This window comes from Phacochoerus africanus, chromosome X (assembly GCF_016906955.1).
Source record: "Phacochoerus africanus isolate WHEZ1 chromosome X, ROS_Pafr_v1, whole genome shotgun sequence".
NCBI lineage: Eukaryota > Metazoa > Chordata > Mammalia > Artiodactyla > Suidae > Phacochoerus > Phacochoerus africanus.
In genome coordinates this window covers 66,198,755-66,216,362 of record NC_062560.1, presented here as the reverse complement: position 1 = coordinate 66,216,362, position 17,608 = coordinate 66,198,755, and the positions used below count along the sequence as shown (strand labels likewise).

At 37.4% G+C, this 17,608-nt stretch overlaps 1 protein-coding gene across 1 annotated transcript in view; it reads right to left on the bottom strand.

Moving 5' to 3' along the window:
- ATP7A (ATPase copper transporting alpha) overlaps nucleotides 1-17,608 on the bottom strand; it is a 136,894-nt gene that overhangs the window by 14,701 nt on the left and 104,585 nt on the right. The window contains exons 8-17 of the mRNA XM_047764912.1: nucleotides 16,515-16,591; nucleotides 16,109-16,334; nucleotides 14,565-14,798; nucleotides 13,088-13,179; nucleotides 10,649-10,776; nucleotides 8,863-9,017; nucleotides 8,519-8,653; nucleotides 6,054-6,248; nucleotides 3,656-3,838; nucleotides 125-341 (exon numbers count right to left, since the gene is read on the bottom strand). Coding sequence (XP_047620868.1) covers nucleotides 125-341; nucleotides 3,656-3,838; nucleotides 6,054-6,248; nucleotides 8,519-8,653; nucleotides 8,863-9,017; nucleotides 10,649-10,776; nucleotides 13,088-13,179; nucleotides 14,565-14,798; nucleotides 16,109-16,334; nucleotides 16,515-16,591 — 1,642 coding nt within the window. The remainder of the gene's footprint in view (nucleotides 1-124; nucleotides 342-3,655; nucleotides 3,839-6,053; nucleotides 6,249-8,518; nucleotides 8,654-8,862; nucleotides 9,018-10,648; nucleotides 10,777-13,087; nucleotides 13,180-14,564; nucleotides 14,799-16,108; nucleotides 16,335-16,514; nucleotides 16,592-17,608) is intronic.

The window sequence follows — 17,608 nt, the reverse complement described above, 5'->3', positions numbered from 1 at the left end:
AATTGATTTGAAAGAATGAAACCATGATGCTGTTCTTTGTTTCTTATATAACAGTTTGGATTATAAAGTTAGGTATCTGTTCATAACTGTCCCATAATTGGTACTACAAAGAAAATTAGCTTACTTGAGAGATGAGCATCAATAATCATGGAAGACGAAGTTGATGACTGTTCATTACTTGCATCTATTTGAAGCAGGGATGAATTTTTAATATTATTTTCCTCTATTTTCCAGTTATTCTTACGTAGCAAGCCTTCAATATTGGTGACTTTACAGCTAATACCACAGCCTGGCACAACCTGGAAATCTATGCAGGTACCCAAGGTTTCAGTGTCCAGTTCCTAACAAATAGAAACAGAAGGATTTCCTCTGCTGTTCTAATAATCCAAGGTCATCATTAGCAAGAAAAAGATTAATGCTGGTTAATTCTAAATGTTTAGACACATGCTATATGCCTAGTTGATTCTAAATGTTTAGAATTGTCACTTATCACTGCCTATTTGACAGTGGATTTTCATAAGGATGAAGGAATAGACCATTGAGTATAATGTTCAAAGTCACAGGAGAACCTCAGAATCCTTTTTTTTAAATCCCACTCTGTAAGCTTTAAATTAGATTTAGAGAAATAAAATGTGGAAGGTCTATCAGTATTATCTGTCCCTTCCAGTAGAGAATTACAATTTAAATATGTATGCATGTATTTATTTATTCTTTTTGGCTGCACCCATGGCATATGGAAGTTCCCGGGCCAGGCATCAAACCTGTGCCACAGCAGTGACCTGAACCACTGCAGTGATACCAGATCCTTAACCTGTTGCATCACAAGGGAACACCACAAGTTAAATATTTAATCCTATTGTCAAGTCAGATTTTTCTATTCAGTACAGGGAAAAAGGTAACAAAGAACAGGGCCTTTAGTTACCAGAGGGCCTCTCTAATATGTTTCTGTGTCCTAAGTAGGCCAAAGAGTTCTGGTGGCCATCATTATTTGCTGGATCTTTATATCTTCATCCTTTCTGTTACTTAATTTGGGTGTAAAAAAAGCCAGGTCAGTAATAACTAAAGGTTAAAAAGGAAAGAACAGGAGTTCCCGTCGTGGCTCGGTGGGAAAGAATCTGACTAGCATCCATGAGGACACAGGTTCGATCCCTGGCTTCGTTCAGTGGGTTAAAGGATCCGGCATTGCTGTGAGCTGTGGTGTAGGTCACAGACCTGGATCAGATCCCGTGTTGCTGTGGCTGTGGTGTAGGCTGGCAGCTGTAGCTCTGATTCAATCCCTAGCCTGGGAACTTCCATATGTCTCGGGTGTGGCCATAAAAATACAAAAAAAAAAATTTAAAAGGAAAGAAGAAATAAAGAAATGGCAACACCAATGGTAGAAACTGCCACATTTTAACTGTGAAATTATGTGAGATAATTTACAAACAACTTGTGCAAATCAATAAGAAAAAGGTAATCTTGAGGAAAAAATAGGCCAAGGAGTTCCCATCGTAGCTCACTGGTTAATGAATCCAACTAGGAACCATGAGGTTGCGGGTTCCACCCCTGGCCTTGTTCAGTGGGTCAAGGATCTGGCATTTCCATGAGCTGTGGTGTAGGTCACAGATGCGGCTTGGATCCCGCATTGCTGTGGCTCCGGCATAGGCCAGCAGATATAGCTCCAATTCGACCCCTAGTCTGGGAACCTCCAAATGCCACGGGAGCGGCCCTAGAAAAGACAAAAAAAAAAAAAAAAGAAAAGAAAAAGAAAATAGGCCAAGTACACAAACATATAGGGTATAGAAAAAAATCAAATGGCCAATACACATGCGAAAAGGTGCTCAACATTATTCAGAATTAAGAAAATGCAAAGTAAACCATCAATGAATAAATATATTTTACTTAGCGAATTGGAAAAAATAAAGCATTGGTAAGAATGTGGGGAAATAGGCATTCAAATTCTGGTTTTCACCAGAAAATTCCCTCATGAGTCAGTAGGTCAAGAATCCAGCATTGTCACTGCTAGTTCCCTCATGAGTCAGTAGGTCAAGAATCCAGCATTGTCACTGCTGTGGCTCTGGTTACAGCAGTAGTACAAGTTGGATCTCTGGCTTGGTAACTTGCATGCCCCAGGTGTAGCCAAAAAAAAATTTTTGGTAAAGGTATAAACTGGTACACACTTTCATGTGGATATTGGTAATATTTGTCATTGGTGATACTCATCACAATTTAGCTGCATGTATCCTTTGATCTAGCAATTGCACTGATAATCATTTAACATAGAGATAAACTTGCAAAAGCTGACAGTGTACATTGTACACTGTAACTGTACACTGAAAGAGTCAAAAACCCCAATTATACAATAGAATATAATATAGTCATTATAAAACAATGAGGCTGATCTTTACATCTTGATATGGAAAAATCACTTAAACAAATTTTATAAGGTACCAAAGATTGGTCATTGTATGACCTTTCTGTAAAGTTTAAAAAATAATAAATGGTTAACATATGCACAATTTTATGAATATACTAAAAATTATTGAATTGCATTCTTTTACAAGAGTGAACTTTACAGTATGTGAATTTTATTTCAATAAAGCTGTTATTTAAAAAGATTGTTAACAGGAGTTCCTGTAGTGGTGCAGTGGGTTAAGAATCCCACTGTCGGAGTTCCCATTGTGGCTCAGTGGTTAGCGAATCCGACTAGGAACCATGAGGTTGCGGACTCGGTCCCTGCCCTTGCTCAGTGGGTTAAGGATCCGGCGTTGCCGTGAGCTATGGTGTAGGTTGCAGACGCAGCTCAGATCCTGCGTTGCTGTGGCTGTGGTGTAGGCCGGTGGCTACAGCTCCGATTCAACTCCTAGCCTGGGAACCTCCATATGCCATGGGAGCGGCCCAAGAAATGGCAAAAATACAAAAAAAAAAAAAAAGAATCCCACTGCAGGAGTTCCTGTCGTGGCTCAGTGGAAATGAACACGACTAGGATCCATGAGGACGCAGGTTGGATCCCTAGCCTCACTCAGTGGGTTAAGGATCGGGCGTTGCTGTGAGGGGAGGTGTAGGTCGCAGACTTGGCTCAGATTCTGCATTGCTGTGGTTGTGGTGTAGGTGGGCAACTGTAGCTCCAACTCTGGGAACTTTCAAATGCTGCAGGTGCAGCCCTAAAAAGCCAAAAAAAAAAAAAAAAAAAAAAAAGAATCCCACTGCAACGGCTCAGGTTGCTGTGGAGCAGAGGGTTTGATCCCCAGCCTGGCACAGTGGGTTAAAGGATCCAGCATTGCCACAGCTGTGGCTAGGCTGCAACTGTACCTTGGATTCAGTCCCTGTCTAGAGAATTTCCATATGCCCCAGGTATGGCCAATAAAAAAAAAAAAAGATTGTGAACAAGTTAACACAAACTTTGGAAAGAGGAATTACGGAAGGGGACAGGAAATGAGGCTTTACTTTTTTACTATGTAACTCTGAACTATCTGAATTTTCCTACCATAAATATGTATTACTTCTATTTAAATTTTTAGTTGACAGGTTGATTACAGTTAATTTCTCTTGTCATCTTTACACTTTTCTGTATGAAGAAATTAAGAAAACATACCAAAAAAATGAGAAAACACAAACCTCTCTAGCTTCATACCAACTATATGTGTAAATCATATAAACAAGGGAAAAATTGTACCTGCTTGCAATATTTGGTTATGGCTGCTCCTAGAGGGTGTTCACTGTTACTTTCAGCAGTTCCCACAATGGCCAGGATCTTACTGCGTGATATTCTGTTACTTTCCACTAGAACTTTTACTTGATTCACTACTGGGGTTCCATGGGTAATGGTTCCAGTCTTATCAAATACCACTACCTTTACCTGTAAGAAATTAAAATACAATGTACCTATATGATTTGATAATTCTTAACATCAGCTTTCCAGAAATGAGAAATAGGTTTACTTTAATATACATTACTACTTTGCTTCTTAATAAACTGACCTTTGATTTAATTGGAATTTGGGAGAATAAACTATCTTTGGGAGAATAAAAGGAAGGGAGAATAAGGGAAGAAATACCCTTAGTTATGCCTAATAGCCCTCTGTTTCAAATGTTCAACATACTGTAGATATATGCTAACTAACTAGAACTAATTGCCAAGGGTTGACTGTTAATGGGTAATCAAGAGGTTCCTCTAGTCCCTATAGGAAAGGAAAAAGGCTTTCAATAGTAATGAATTATAGACCTATAGGGGAAATCTGGGCAGCAGGCAGATGGTAGAAGAGAAAGGTAAGTAATTAAGTTGAAGTGTGCACTAGGTAAGACCTTCCAGGTTGCTTTGACTTTATTGTATCTAAATGAGAAGCTTGGTCTGAGAAAAAACAGCTCGTGGAACCAATGAGTGCAACTCACCCCAGACTGGAAAAAGGAAGAGTCTAGAATTAGAGAATATAGTCACCTCACAGTAAACTCAGAAAACAAACCTTGAGAAATGAATATCTTGAGGAACTGAGATGAAAAGAGGTCTGACAACTAAATACAAAGCATGATTATGGACAAGAGAAAAAATAGCTATAAAGGATATTAGGGACTTAGCTAAGGAAACTAGAATATAGCCAATAGATTAGATAATAATACTCTATCACTATCAATTTCTTGGTTTTGATCTTTGTACAGTGGTTATATATGAGATCACCCTGGTTCTTAGGAAAGGAGCCTCATATATCTGCAGTGAAGTGGGTATATGGGAGGTCTCTGTGCTATTCTTACAACTTTTATTTAAGTTTGAAATTATATTGAACTTTAAAATTACTATAAAAATTAGTAGCCTGTATTTACTGGCTACATGAGGTTCCAAATCTGTCCTAAGCTGTGTTCTCTGTTTACTACATGCATCTGTATATAGTTTATATCCTTATAATAAGAATATACTAGAAGGAATATGGTTTTAGTTAAAGTCAAATAGCCTTATTTGAGATTATAATGGAAATTTTAATATGAGAGAGATAAAGGATATTAGGACAAGATTATACTCCTGAAGTCACAATTACAAATTGTCAGCTGGTGGCAGCAAAGGCAGAGAAACTGCAATGCAACTACAGAGCACTATCTAAGGTTAAAGAGCACAAACATGGAGTCACACACAAATAGGTTAGAAGCCTGATAGGCTTGGGCAAATTTTCCTGAGCAAATACTTATTGTGTCTTGCCCTAAAGAATGGTCTAATATGAGCTGGGATAGGACCCCAGGTTTTCCACATCAAAGTCTACTCTAAAGAAAGTTGGTCTTAGGGGAGGAGGGGCAGAGAGAAGGACTGGCAGTTTGGGATTGGCTATGCACACTGTGGTATATGGAATGGTTGGCCAACAGGAACCTGCTGTATAGCATAGGGAAATCTACTCAATGCTCTGATATCTATATGGGAATGGACATGTGTATATGTATGGCTGAATCATTTTGCTGTATAGCAGAAATTACCACAACATTGTAAACCAACTATACTTCAATAAAATTAAATTTTTATAAATTCTAGCTGCCTTCACTCCTGTCACATATCCCAAACTGAACTTAGAATTTCAGCCTTCATAACTGCCTATATTAATATTGATTGTATACATAACAATTGTATATATTTTCATAATTGTATATGGCATCTTTATGATTTTATTTAACAAGCTTATGATTCTCATTCACACTTTCCTGAGTTTTAACTCCATTTTTTTCTCTACCCAATATCCTGTGATAATCTATATGGGAAAAGAATCTGAAAAAGAATGGATGTGTGTACATGTATAACTGAATCACTTTGTTGTACAGTAGAAATTACCACAACATTGTAAATCAACTATACTTCAATAAAACTTTTAGAAATGATAACAAATGAGAGTTGGTCTGGAGTAGTTTCAAAGATCTTAGATAACAAAGACCAACCCAGGGCAGAACGAAAATGACAGCTTTCCTATCTCAACTCTCAGGAGTAGTGCCAGAAGAGGTTCAATTTATGGACCATGTGGAAATAATTTAAGACTTTGTTTTTCAATAGAGGTGTAATTGCTGGTTTAGATGAGACAACTCTCAGTTCTGGGAGTATCTTACCTTATGAGCCATCTCCAGTGGCTCACCACCTTTGATTAGTATGCCATTTTGAGCACCTACTCCTGTACCCACCATCACGGCAGTTGGAGTGGCCAGTCCCAGTGAACATGGGCATGCAATGCACAGAACTGTGATAGAGGCTTGGAAAGCAAAGCGTATTATTGTTTCTGTTTGGGAGATACTTCTGTTGTAGCCCTTGAGAAGAAAGGCATGAATTTTGATTATTGATTTGTAGCTATATAATACAAAATAAGCAAAGTTCAACTCTATTTAAATAAAACCACAATTGTGGAGCCACACATAATCCTGCCTAGCTACCAATATATGTTTTAATTACTAATGAAAACAGGTGTTTTTCCTTTTATGAATAAATTGTTGACATAACTGGTAAACAAGTCACAATCCTAAAATCAAGATTTCAATTTTGCTGATTCCAAAATTTTTCTGATTTTGGAATAAATATAAGGAACATAAAAGTCAGCTTCCTCTCCCTCATTTTGAGAATAAGTATTTTATTAGGGACTTTCAAAAACAGCTGCAAACATGGGACCTAATTCACAACAAATTTGATCCTGAACAAAAAGAATTCTTTATTTCTGTATACTAAGACCATAAATCTATCTTTCACACTAAATAAAGACAATGGAAAAATTGCCCAGTTTGCAAAGGTTGCTTAATCACAATAAATTTCAGTACAACTCTTTTGACAAAATGATGTGAACCAAGTATATCTGGTAGTACAGCTCTTAGTGACATTGAATATTTGCTTGTGTGGGTAAATATGACTGAAAGTATTATGGGAAATCCCATAAGATTCCCTGAACTCAGGAGAAGAATTCCTGAAGGACACACATTTCAAAATACTTCCCAGCAATCCTATTATTCAATGAAGGCACAGCCAATGGGAATTAATTAGAAACTTTTTTATATTTTACTAATGACCCTATCACGGAGTAGATACATAATTGTTATGATTCTACCTGTTCTTTAGTTGAAGGACAAACAGCATTAAACAGTGTACAACATGGTATTTTTAAAAGAAACACAACAACATAAGACTTTCTTAGTAATAATGGTTTTTTAGCGCTATGTTCTTACTAAGTTCTCCAACACTTAAACTTAGTGATCACCTAGAGTTACACACACACACAGAGTTTTCAGGGATTTTCACAGACATCTAAACTTATACTTTCATATATGTCATAAGTGTATGTTTTCATCTACACTAATTCCAATCCTAAAATTTAGGTACTGTTATCACTATATTACAGATGACAAAACTGAGGATAAGAGAAATTAAGTGGCTTAAAGGTCATATCGCTAATATGAGGCACAGTCTAGGACTACACTTTATGACACCATACTTAGGAGACTATCATAGAACTAGAGAGAAGCAGACAATAATATTATATTTATAAATCATTCAATAAATAGAGCTGAGATCCCAATGTTTTCCTCAATATATGTATAGTCGTTTGCCAAAGCAAAGTCATACTAGGACTAAAACTAAATATAAAATGTGAAGGTTCAGTACAGGCATACCTTGGATTTATTGTCAGTTCCAGACCACTGAAATAAAGTGAGTCACATGAATTTTTTGGTTTCCTAGTAAATGTAGAAGTTATGTTTATACTATACTCGAGTCTATTAAGTGTGCAATAGCATTGTATCTTTAAAAAAAAAAAAACATGTACAGGAGTTCCCACTGTGGGGCAATGGAATGGTGGCCACGCAAGGATGCAGGTTCAACCCCCTACCTGATACAGTGGGTTAAGATCCAGCTTTGCCTCAGCTGCATCATGGGTCGCCAACTATGGCTCAGATCTGATCCCCGGCCTAGTAACTCCATATGCTACAAGGCGGCTTTAAAAAGAAAAAAAAATGTACATACTTTAATTTAAAAATATGGCATTGATAGACTTGCTCAACACAGGGTTGCTACAAACCTTCAATTTGTAGAAAACACAATATCTGCAAAGTGTAATAAAATGCAATAAAACAAGGCAGAAGTTCCCATCGTAGCTCAGTGGTTAACGAATCCGACTAGGAACCATAACGTTGCGGGTTTGATCCCTAGCTTTGCTCAGTGGGTTAAGGATCCAGTGCTGCCGTGAGCTATGGTGTAAGTCGCAGACACGGCTTGGATCCCGCATTGCTGTGGCTCTGGCATAGGTCAGTGGCTACAGCTCTGATTAAACCCCTAGCCTGGGAACATCCATATGCCGCAGAAGCGGTCCTAGAAAAGGCAAAAAGACAAAACAAAAAAAAAAAATCACAAGGCATAATGAAAAAAATATTTACAAAATGAAATATTTTATATTTACAGAAATGCAAATGTTATTATCCTCTCACTCCAGTCTGTTAAAGATACCAGTAATTATTAAAGTTATTTGCTAATTAATTACTTAGTGCAAAAATTCACAAACTGTTTTTTATATGATAAAGAGGTGTTATAAATCACTCACAGGAAAGTAGGTTTCCATGATTTCGAAATTCGCAAATCCAATTATAATCCAAACCAAAAGGGTAGCAATGGAAATAATAACAATAAAAGGAACAAAGTAGCCACTGAGTTTGTCTGCAAACTGCTGGATAGGAGCCTAGAATTTAAAAACAGTAATAATGATGCATCAAAGTCTTCTTTTGATAACGAATACAGAGTATAGTTGGTATTGAACACGAATATTTTAATAAACTCCATATTAATACAACTAAAATTAATCAAGGGAAATATAAAAACTAGATCAAGATTTATGCTGAGTGGGCTTTAAAGAAAATATTTTCTGTTTTTCCTAGGGAGTTAAGTTACCTTTGATGTTTGTGCCTCCTCCACAAGTTTGACAATTTGAGAAAGAGTTGTGTCTGCTCCAACATGAGTTGCGCGTATAAGGAGTGACCCATTCTGGTTAATAGAACCTGCAATAACAGTGCTGCCAGATTTCTTAGCCACAGGCATTGCCTCCCCTATATCAGGAGTAAAGATAGATTTAAGGAACATAAATAAATGCTATCTTGAAATGTACCATTATTTGTTAATTTTCAAAAAATATCTAGAAAGGAAATTCTTATTTCACGAAATAGAATCTGGACAAATGCCTACGTGAAAGTTGCCCTCTCTTTTTCCTTATGTAGTTTCTGGGCCAAACCCAGGGATACATATTTTAAACTGGAAAAATCTAATGTCGTAGCACTTATTGGCAGGTACTTTTGGAGCTCCACTCTAGTCTTAGATCACTGGTTCTCAATCTGTTCCCAAGGAGCATTTAAGAATGTAGGAGAGAGTTCTTGTTTGTAATAACTACTGATGGGGCATGGGGTGCTGCTATTCCAATTTAGAGGGTTGAGGTCAGGGATATTAAATGTGCCATAACATATAGGACAGTTCCCTAGAACTAAGAACTGTCCCATCCAAACTAGCAACAGCAGGAGTTCCCATCGATTCAGTGGAAACGAATCTGACTAGTATCCATGAGGACGCAGGTTCAATCCCCTGGCCTTGCTCAGTGGGTTAAGGATCTGGCATTGCTGTGAGCTGTGGCATAGGCTGGCAGCTATAGCTCCAATTTGACCCCTAGCCTGGGAACCTCCATGTGCTGCAGGTGCAGCCCTAAAAAGACCAAAAACAAACAAACAAACTAGCAACAGCATACCTACTGAGAAACAGAGAATCCTAAATTATTTCCATAGAGTTTATAAGCTGAGCCTCTTCTGGCACTATCTTCTCTTTTTTCTTTTTTCTTTTTTTCTCCTTTTTGCCTTTTCTAGGGCTGCTCCCATGGCATTTGGAGGTTCCCAAGCTAGGGGTGGAATCAAAGCTGCAGCCACCAGCCTACGCCAGAGCCACAGCAACGAGGGATCCGAGCCGAGTCTGCGACCTACACCACAGCTCACAGCAACGCCAGATCCTTAACCCACTGAGCAAGGGCAGGGACCGAAGCCGCAACCTCATGGTTCCTAGTTGGATTCGTTAACCACTGAGCCACGATGGGAACTCCGGCACTATCTTAAATGAGATAGGAAAGGCATCATTTTGGTTCTGCTATGGATTGGCCTCAGTTATAATAAGATCTCTAAAACTACTCAAGACCAACTGTCTTTAGAGTAGTTTCTGATGTGAAAAACCTGGAGTCCTATCCCAGCTCAGACTAGACCATGAAGATACCTAGACATAGATATTTGCTCAGGAAAAATTGCAAAAATCTATTGGGCTCTACAGAGGAATGAGACAACTTACTCTGGTTATATATTCTAGTAATTAACAATCCTCAGTAAAAAAAGCATTCAGCAGCATGATTAAAGTAAATCTGTAGAAGCTGGCTGAATACCATTCTAAAAAGAACTCTTATTCTCTTTGCTCATTATTTACTCACTCCACAGTTTCTACAAAAAGCTCTTCAATTTCCATGCAAATTTTTTTTTGGATGTGCCTCCGACATGTGGAAGTTTCCAGGCCAGGGATCAAACCTGAGCCACAGTGGTAACAGTGCCAGATCCTTAACCCACCTAGCCACCAGGAAACTCTCATGCTTATTTTTAATTAACACTTTAGATTCACTTCACTTTCATATCATGATCCTCTCTCTGAAAGAACATACCTGTGATGAGGGACTCATCTACCATAGAATGTCCTTCAATAACACGCCCATCCACTGGAAACTTGCCTCCTGGAACCACTTTAATGATGTCTCCACGTTGTACAAGTTCCACATCCACTTGTTCTTCACTGGATATAAGTTAAAATAAAAAGCATCATGACAATATGTGTCTCCCCCTGACCTTTCCACGCAAGTTTTTTAGTTTATATCATGTTTGTGGCCCCTTAATTGCTACCAATGGAAGTTAATACCAACATTTAGATAGGAACTACAATGTTAATCCTTTTCAGTGTTGGGGAATAGCTTAGTACCTAGCACAAAGTGGCACTCTAAATATTTGTAGAATAGTCATTGAACAAATAAATGAAAGCTTTAGAAATTTAGAAAAATTATTAAAGTAATTTATTTATTGTGTAAATTTGCCTAAAACATTTTATAAGGAAAGAAATTAGAAATGCAAAAGAATGAAATCTAATCAATCTGTTAGCTCTATCTTCTAGTTTACAGGTAATATAGACATTATAGAACAAGTTAAATGATTCCAGAAGGAAGTAGAGACAAATTCAGACTATGGGATATTCTACAGGACAACTGATAGATGTTTCTTTAATAAGTCAATTGTATGGATAGGGAGGAGTGGGTAAGAAGGAGTGAAAGAGAACCAGCTGGAGGAGCTATTCTAGATTAAAACAAACATGTCAGGAGAAAGACAAATACTGTATGATATTCACTTATATGTGGAATCTAAAAAATACAACAGGAGTTCCCATTGTGGCACAGCAGAAATGAATCCAACTAGTAACCATTGAGGATGCAGGTTCGATCCCTGGCCCTGCTCAGTAGGTTAAAGGCTGGCATTGCCATGAGCTGTGGTGTAGGTCGCAGACACAGCTCAGATTCAGCGTTGCTGTGGCTGTGGCGTAGGCTGGCAATTGTAGCTCTGATTTGACCCTTAGCCTAGGAACTTCCATATGCCGTGGGTATGGCCCTAAAAAGCAAAAAGAATACAACAAACTAGTGAATATAACAAAAAACAGATTCACAGATACAGAAAATAATCTAGTGGTTACTAGTGGGGAAAGGGACAATATAAGGGTAGAGGATTAAGAGGTACAAACTACCATGTATAAGCTACAAGGATATATTATATAACATAGGAATTAAGCCAATTATTTATAATAACTATAAATGGAGTATAACCTTTAAAATTGTGAATCACTATTGTACACCTGTAACTTACATAATATTGTACTTCAAATATAACTCCATAAAATAGTCAAAAACCAAATATGTCAGTCAAATGCAATGATTCATGGACCTTGACTGAATTTCATTTCAAACAAAGAAACTTAAAACATTTTGGCAACAACAGGAGAAATGTGAATATGGACTGCGTATTAGCTTTATTAAAGAATTACTGTTCATTTTGTTAGATGCAAAATGGTATTATACACAAATATGCCCTTTTTTAGAGAAACTACAGGAACATTGGCAGTAATACTAGATGACTGGGATTTATTTATTTATTTATTTATTGTCTTTTTGCAATTTCTTGGGCTGCTCCCGCAGCATATGGAGGTTCCCAGGCTAGGGGTCTAATTGGAGCTGTAGCCACAGGCCTACACCAGAGCCACGGCAACACAGGATCCGAGCCGCATTTGCGACCTACACCACAGCTCACCACAACGCCGGGTCCTTAACCCACTGAGCAAGGCCAGGGACCGAACCTGAAACCTCATGGTTCCTAGTCGGATTTGTTAACCACTGAGCCATGATGGGAGCTCCAGGGATTTACTTTAAAATACTACTGCAACAACAGAAAGAAAGCTAAAATGTACAGATGAAGTAAAGTGTAGCAAAAAGTGAACAGTTGTTAAATCTGAGAGATAGGAATTCCCGCTGTGGCACAGTGGGTTAATGATCCAGCTTATCTGTGTGGTGGTACTGGTATGATCCTTGGCCTGGCACGGTGGGTTAAAGATCTGGTATTGCTGTGGCTGTGGCATAGGTCGCAGCTGTGGCTCAGATTTAATCCCTGCCTCAGGAACTTCCATATGCTGCAAAGGTGGTTGAAAAAGAAAAAAAAACTGGGGAGATAGATCATGTGGATTATACCAATCTCTCTACTTCTGTGTATATTTTTCATGAGAATTTAAAAAAGAGGAGGAGGGGAATTCCGGTCGTGGCACTGTGGAAACGAATCCGACTAGGAACCATGAGGTTGCAGGTTCGACCCTGGCCTCGCTCAGTAGGTTAAGGATCCAGTGTTGCTGTGAGCTGTGGTGTAGGTCGCAGACTTGGCTCGGATCCTGTGTGGCTGCAGCTGTGGCTGTGGCCGGCAGCTGTAGCTCCAATTCGACCCGTAGCCTGGGAACCTCCATATGCCATAGGTATGGCCTAAAAAAAAACAACAGGAAGAGGAACAATGAAGATAAATACCTCAGGAGGATATTATCAGAGTCGAGAGTTACAATTGTTGCTTCTGTAGCTTGTAGTGATATTAGTTTGGCAAGAGCCTCTGAAGTTTTGCCCTATAAATTAAAACACATATGTTAACAATACTAAGAAAGAAAAAGTCTCATGTAAAATAAAGACACAATCTTTAAAATTTACGTAACAGCTTTTAATTAGCTCAAATGAGAAAATGTTAATTAGTTCAAATGAGAAAATGTTTAACTTTGACAATATGAAGTACATACAATATAAAATGTATTATTAAGTATGATTTATAAATAAATAGTGTAAATTAATAAGAAAACATCAGAACCCATGGGCAAAGGACATAAATCGGCAATTCATTTAAGAAGAGATATAATACCTGATGTGTGGAAAAATGCTAATCCCTACTACTAATGGAAGAAATGCAAACAAAACCAACTCTATGATACTCTATGCCCACTAATTTAGCAAGAATTTAGATAGGAGCTGGTGCCCTTGAAGGCAAAAATTGTTAAGATTAGTGGCATGAGCCATAGAAAGATTTATGCCCTTTAATCATATCCTTTGTAACTTATTCTAAGATTCTAATAGAAATAACTATTAAATATGAATATGTTTAATGCAGGATTAGCTAAAATTAAACACTGGAAACAATTTGAGAACAAAACCAGTATGGTTTAGTAAATCACAGCACACTGATTTGAGAGAATTTTGTTCAGAAATACAGAATAATTGTCTAGACTGCAAAAATGGGGGGAAAACTTTCTAGTATGAAGGGCACAAAGTTGTATGTATGTATGTATGTATACTGTGTTTGCCACTCTGTAAAATATAAAGGTATGTGGAATAGGATTAGAAAGCGATTTCCAGGAGTTCCCTTCGTGGCTCAGTGGTTAACGAATCCAACTAGGTTTTGGGTTCGATCCCTGGCCTTGCTCAGGGGGTTAAGGATCAGGTGTTGCTGTGAGCTGTGGTGTAGGTTGCAGATGCGGCTCGGATCTGGCGTTGCTGTGGCTCTGGTGTAGGCTGGCAGCAACAGCTCCAATTAGACCCCTAGCCTCGGAACCGCCATATGCCATGGATGAGGCCCTAAAAGGACAAAAGACAAAAGACAAAAAAAAAAAAAAAAAGAAGAAAGTGATTTCCATTACAGCATGGGATTTTGGGTAAACTATTTCCATCATTATTTTAAATCTTGTGGTTATATCAATTTTTCCATTAAAATGTGAGATAAGTAAAATACTTCTCAGATAACTCTCTCTTAAACATGGACATACTGTACTATTTACAGCATTAATTCCATAAATTTAGTAAATCTGCAAAGGAATATTTAATCTAAAATACTGCCAAAACAATATACTTCTTTCAGTACATGGTTAACTACATAAATCAATGTATATTTCTAATAATTGGTCTAGAAAATACTATAGTCATTTATCCACCCAAGATTTTAACACATCACCCTTTCTTACATTACCTTTGCTATATGTTCCAGCCACCGGCCTAGTGCAATAAACACAAATAACATAGGAGGCGTGTCAAAGAAAGTTACAGGGTTCACTTTGGCTCTCTCATACATTGCAACCAGAAGAATAACCAAAGAGTAAGCAAATGCAATGGTGGTTGCCAGCACAATCAATACATCCATATTTGCAGTTTTATGCTTCAGTGCTTTGTAGGCCTGAATGTAGAAGTGCCAGCCTCCAAAAAACTATAATATAGAAACAGTAATTAGTGCTTTTCTAAAAAAGCTGAAATTCACATATATACCTCACTAAGATAGAGCATTAATGTTAATTTCCTTTGGCTTTTATCTAATCCATAAACACTAAGAAGAGATTTTAAGCTGAAATAATAGTGTGTATTTTAGCAGATACATGTCTATAGGCTTCAAATTGCTGTATAAGCACTTGGCAGCCATCCTCTATGATCCAATGGATATTCCATAATAAAAAAAAGTCAAATTGTTCTTGGATTTTTCTTTTTGAAGCTAGCAAAAGCAAGAACTAGGAAAAGAATTATATTCTTTTGATAATGATTTTTTTCTTTATATTAGCTTCCACCTCCCTCTTTTCAAAATTCGACCTAAATGGTCTATTATAAGCTACTGGATCTGTTCACTGTTTTCATTGGGAAGTATAAGTGAAAAGTTTATTTTTCAATAAATAGAGAAACATGCTAAGATTTTTAAAAATTATTACTGCTTTTAATAGGTATAAGAAGAAGGAATAGATCTATTAGATGGAAGTATTCCACAGTAAAAGTTTACCTCAAAAGAGGAGCTGAGGAGTTTCCGTTGTGGCTCAGTGGTAACAAACCCAACTAGTATCCATAAGGATGCAGCTTCAATCCCTGGCCCAGCTCATTGGGTTAAGAATCCGGCATTGCTGTGAGCTGTGGTGTATAGGTCACAGATGCAACTCAGAATCCACGTTGCTGCGGCTGTGGCTGTGGCTGGCAGCTGCACCTCCAATTCAACCCCCGGCCTGAGAACGTCCATGTGCTGTGGATGTGGCCCTAAAAAAAAAAAAAGAAAGAAAAAAAAAAGAGGAGCTGAAAACATACGTAGAATAATAAACTTAAGTGCCATGGAGAAATAATTAAAATAAATAACATAATTATTATGGTTTTTATTTTATATAATAAATCAATAAATACATTAAAATAAAATATAATAAATATAATTAATATAAGTATAATGCATTTAATATAAACTATAAAGAAATTAAATAATATATTTATTATAACTTTAAAGTTACATACAATAGCAGATAGGAATACCAAATTCATATCTGAATATGAATTGAACTCATTCTCTGCTTTATCATTAAAAAACATCTTTAGGAGTTAAAATGGAATTTATTATCCACTTTATCAGTTTAAGATTATTTTTTATAAAGCATTCAGCACAAAATGACTATACATCTGGCTAATATTTTTCTACGACTGAAAATAGCCTCACATGCCATGTTTTAGCTATTTTCTATTATTAACACATATATTTGCTAACATTCTACTTGCCTGTACAGGTATACACAATAAAAAAGATAGCAAATTCATAATGGACAATCCTGGCAGGATCTGACGCTCCAGGAACATAGAAGAATGACTGTTGATCATTTCTTCTTGGCTCATGTTCTGATTATGGTGAAGAGTTGCAAGGTGGTGGTCCATAACCATCATATATATCATCAGCCCCATTACAGGAATACAGAAAAACAGGCTCACAAGAAAGGCCCGTCGCCATCTTATACAGAAAAGAAAATCATTTGAGTAAGTAGCTAATGCTTAAAGACTCTAAGTAATATAGAGAAATATAACTTATAGCCAAATGGATGATACTGAAAAAACTGACATGCTAACAGGATGTTAAATTTGTAATGAAGAATCAAAATCTGTTTTTCACTGACACTATAAAAGTACTTACTGTCTGATTTCTCGTTTATGGTCTAGGTGACTTGCTGACCGATCCTTCTTGACCAAAGAAGCTTCAAAACCTAAGCTCTAAGGAAATTCATGAGAAAACAATTATTTCACTGAATGTATAAATATTATGTACAGAAATTAAGCTGTGGCACTGTCATTAAGAACAATTCAGGGAGTTTCTGTCATGGCTCAGTGGCAATGAACTGAACCAGTATCCATGAGGACGCAGGTTTGATCCCTGGCCTTACTTAATGGGTTAAGGATCTGGCATTGCCATGAACTGTGGTGTAGGTTGCAGACGTGGCTTGGATCCTGTGTTGCTGTGGCTGTGGCTTGGGCTGGCAGCTGTAGCTTCGATTTGACCCCTGGTGATTTGAGCCCTGGCCTGGGAACTTCCATATGTTTTTTTCTTCCATAAAAGAACAATTCAACTCAATTACTGAGTGCAAGTCACTCTGTGGAATACAAAAATGATTTGCTTCCTTCTCTTAATTACTTTTGTTTCTAATTTTTCATCAAAGAAATGAAAATTTCCTCAACTCTAGTTAATGTCTATTCTACTGTTCTCAAACTATTGATTTAACTCAAGTACACTTGTCCTGAGTAGAGGTTCTTATTATATCAAGAAATAAACTAAAGCCTCCAATAAGTTATTTTGGAAAAAAGCAGAATCTATTGCTTTGTCAGGCTGACAGAGTGTTTGATGCCCTAATAAAGACAGAATTCAGGAGTTCCTATCATGGTGCAGCAGAAACGAATCCGACTAGGAACCATGAGGTTGCGGGTTCGATCCCTTCCCTTGCTCAGTGGGTTAAGGATCCAGCATTGCCATGAGCTGTGGTGTAGGTTCCAGGTGTGGCTCAGATCTGGCATTGCTGTGGCTCTGGTGTAGGCCGGCAGCCACAGCTCTGATTAGACCTCTAGCCTGGGAACCTCCGTACGCCGCAGGTGCAGCCCTCAAAAGACAAAAGACAAAAAAAAAAAAAAAGAATTCAGCAGGAAAATCATAAATCTTACTCTTAGATAAGCACCTCCTAGTATTGATAGATATTACTCACTTTATTTTTAAGTTTAGCTTTGTCATCTATCTATCCA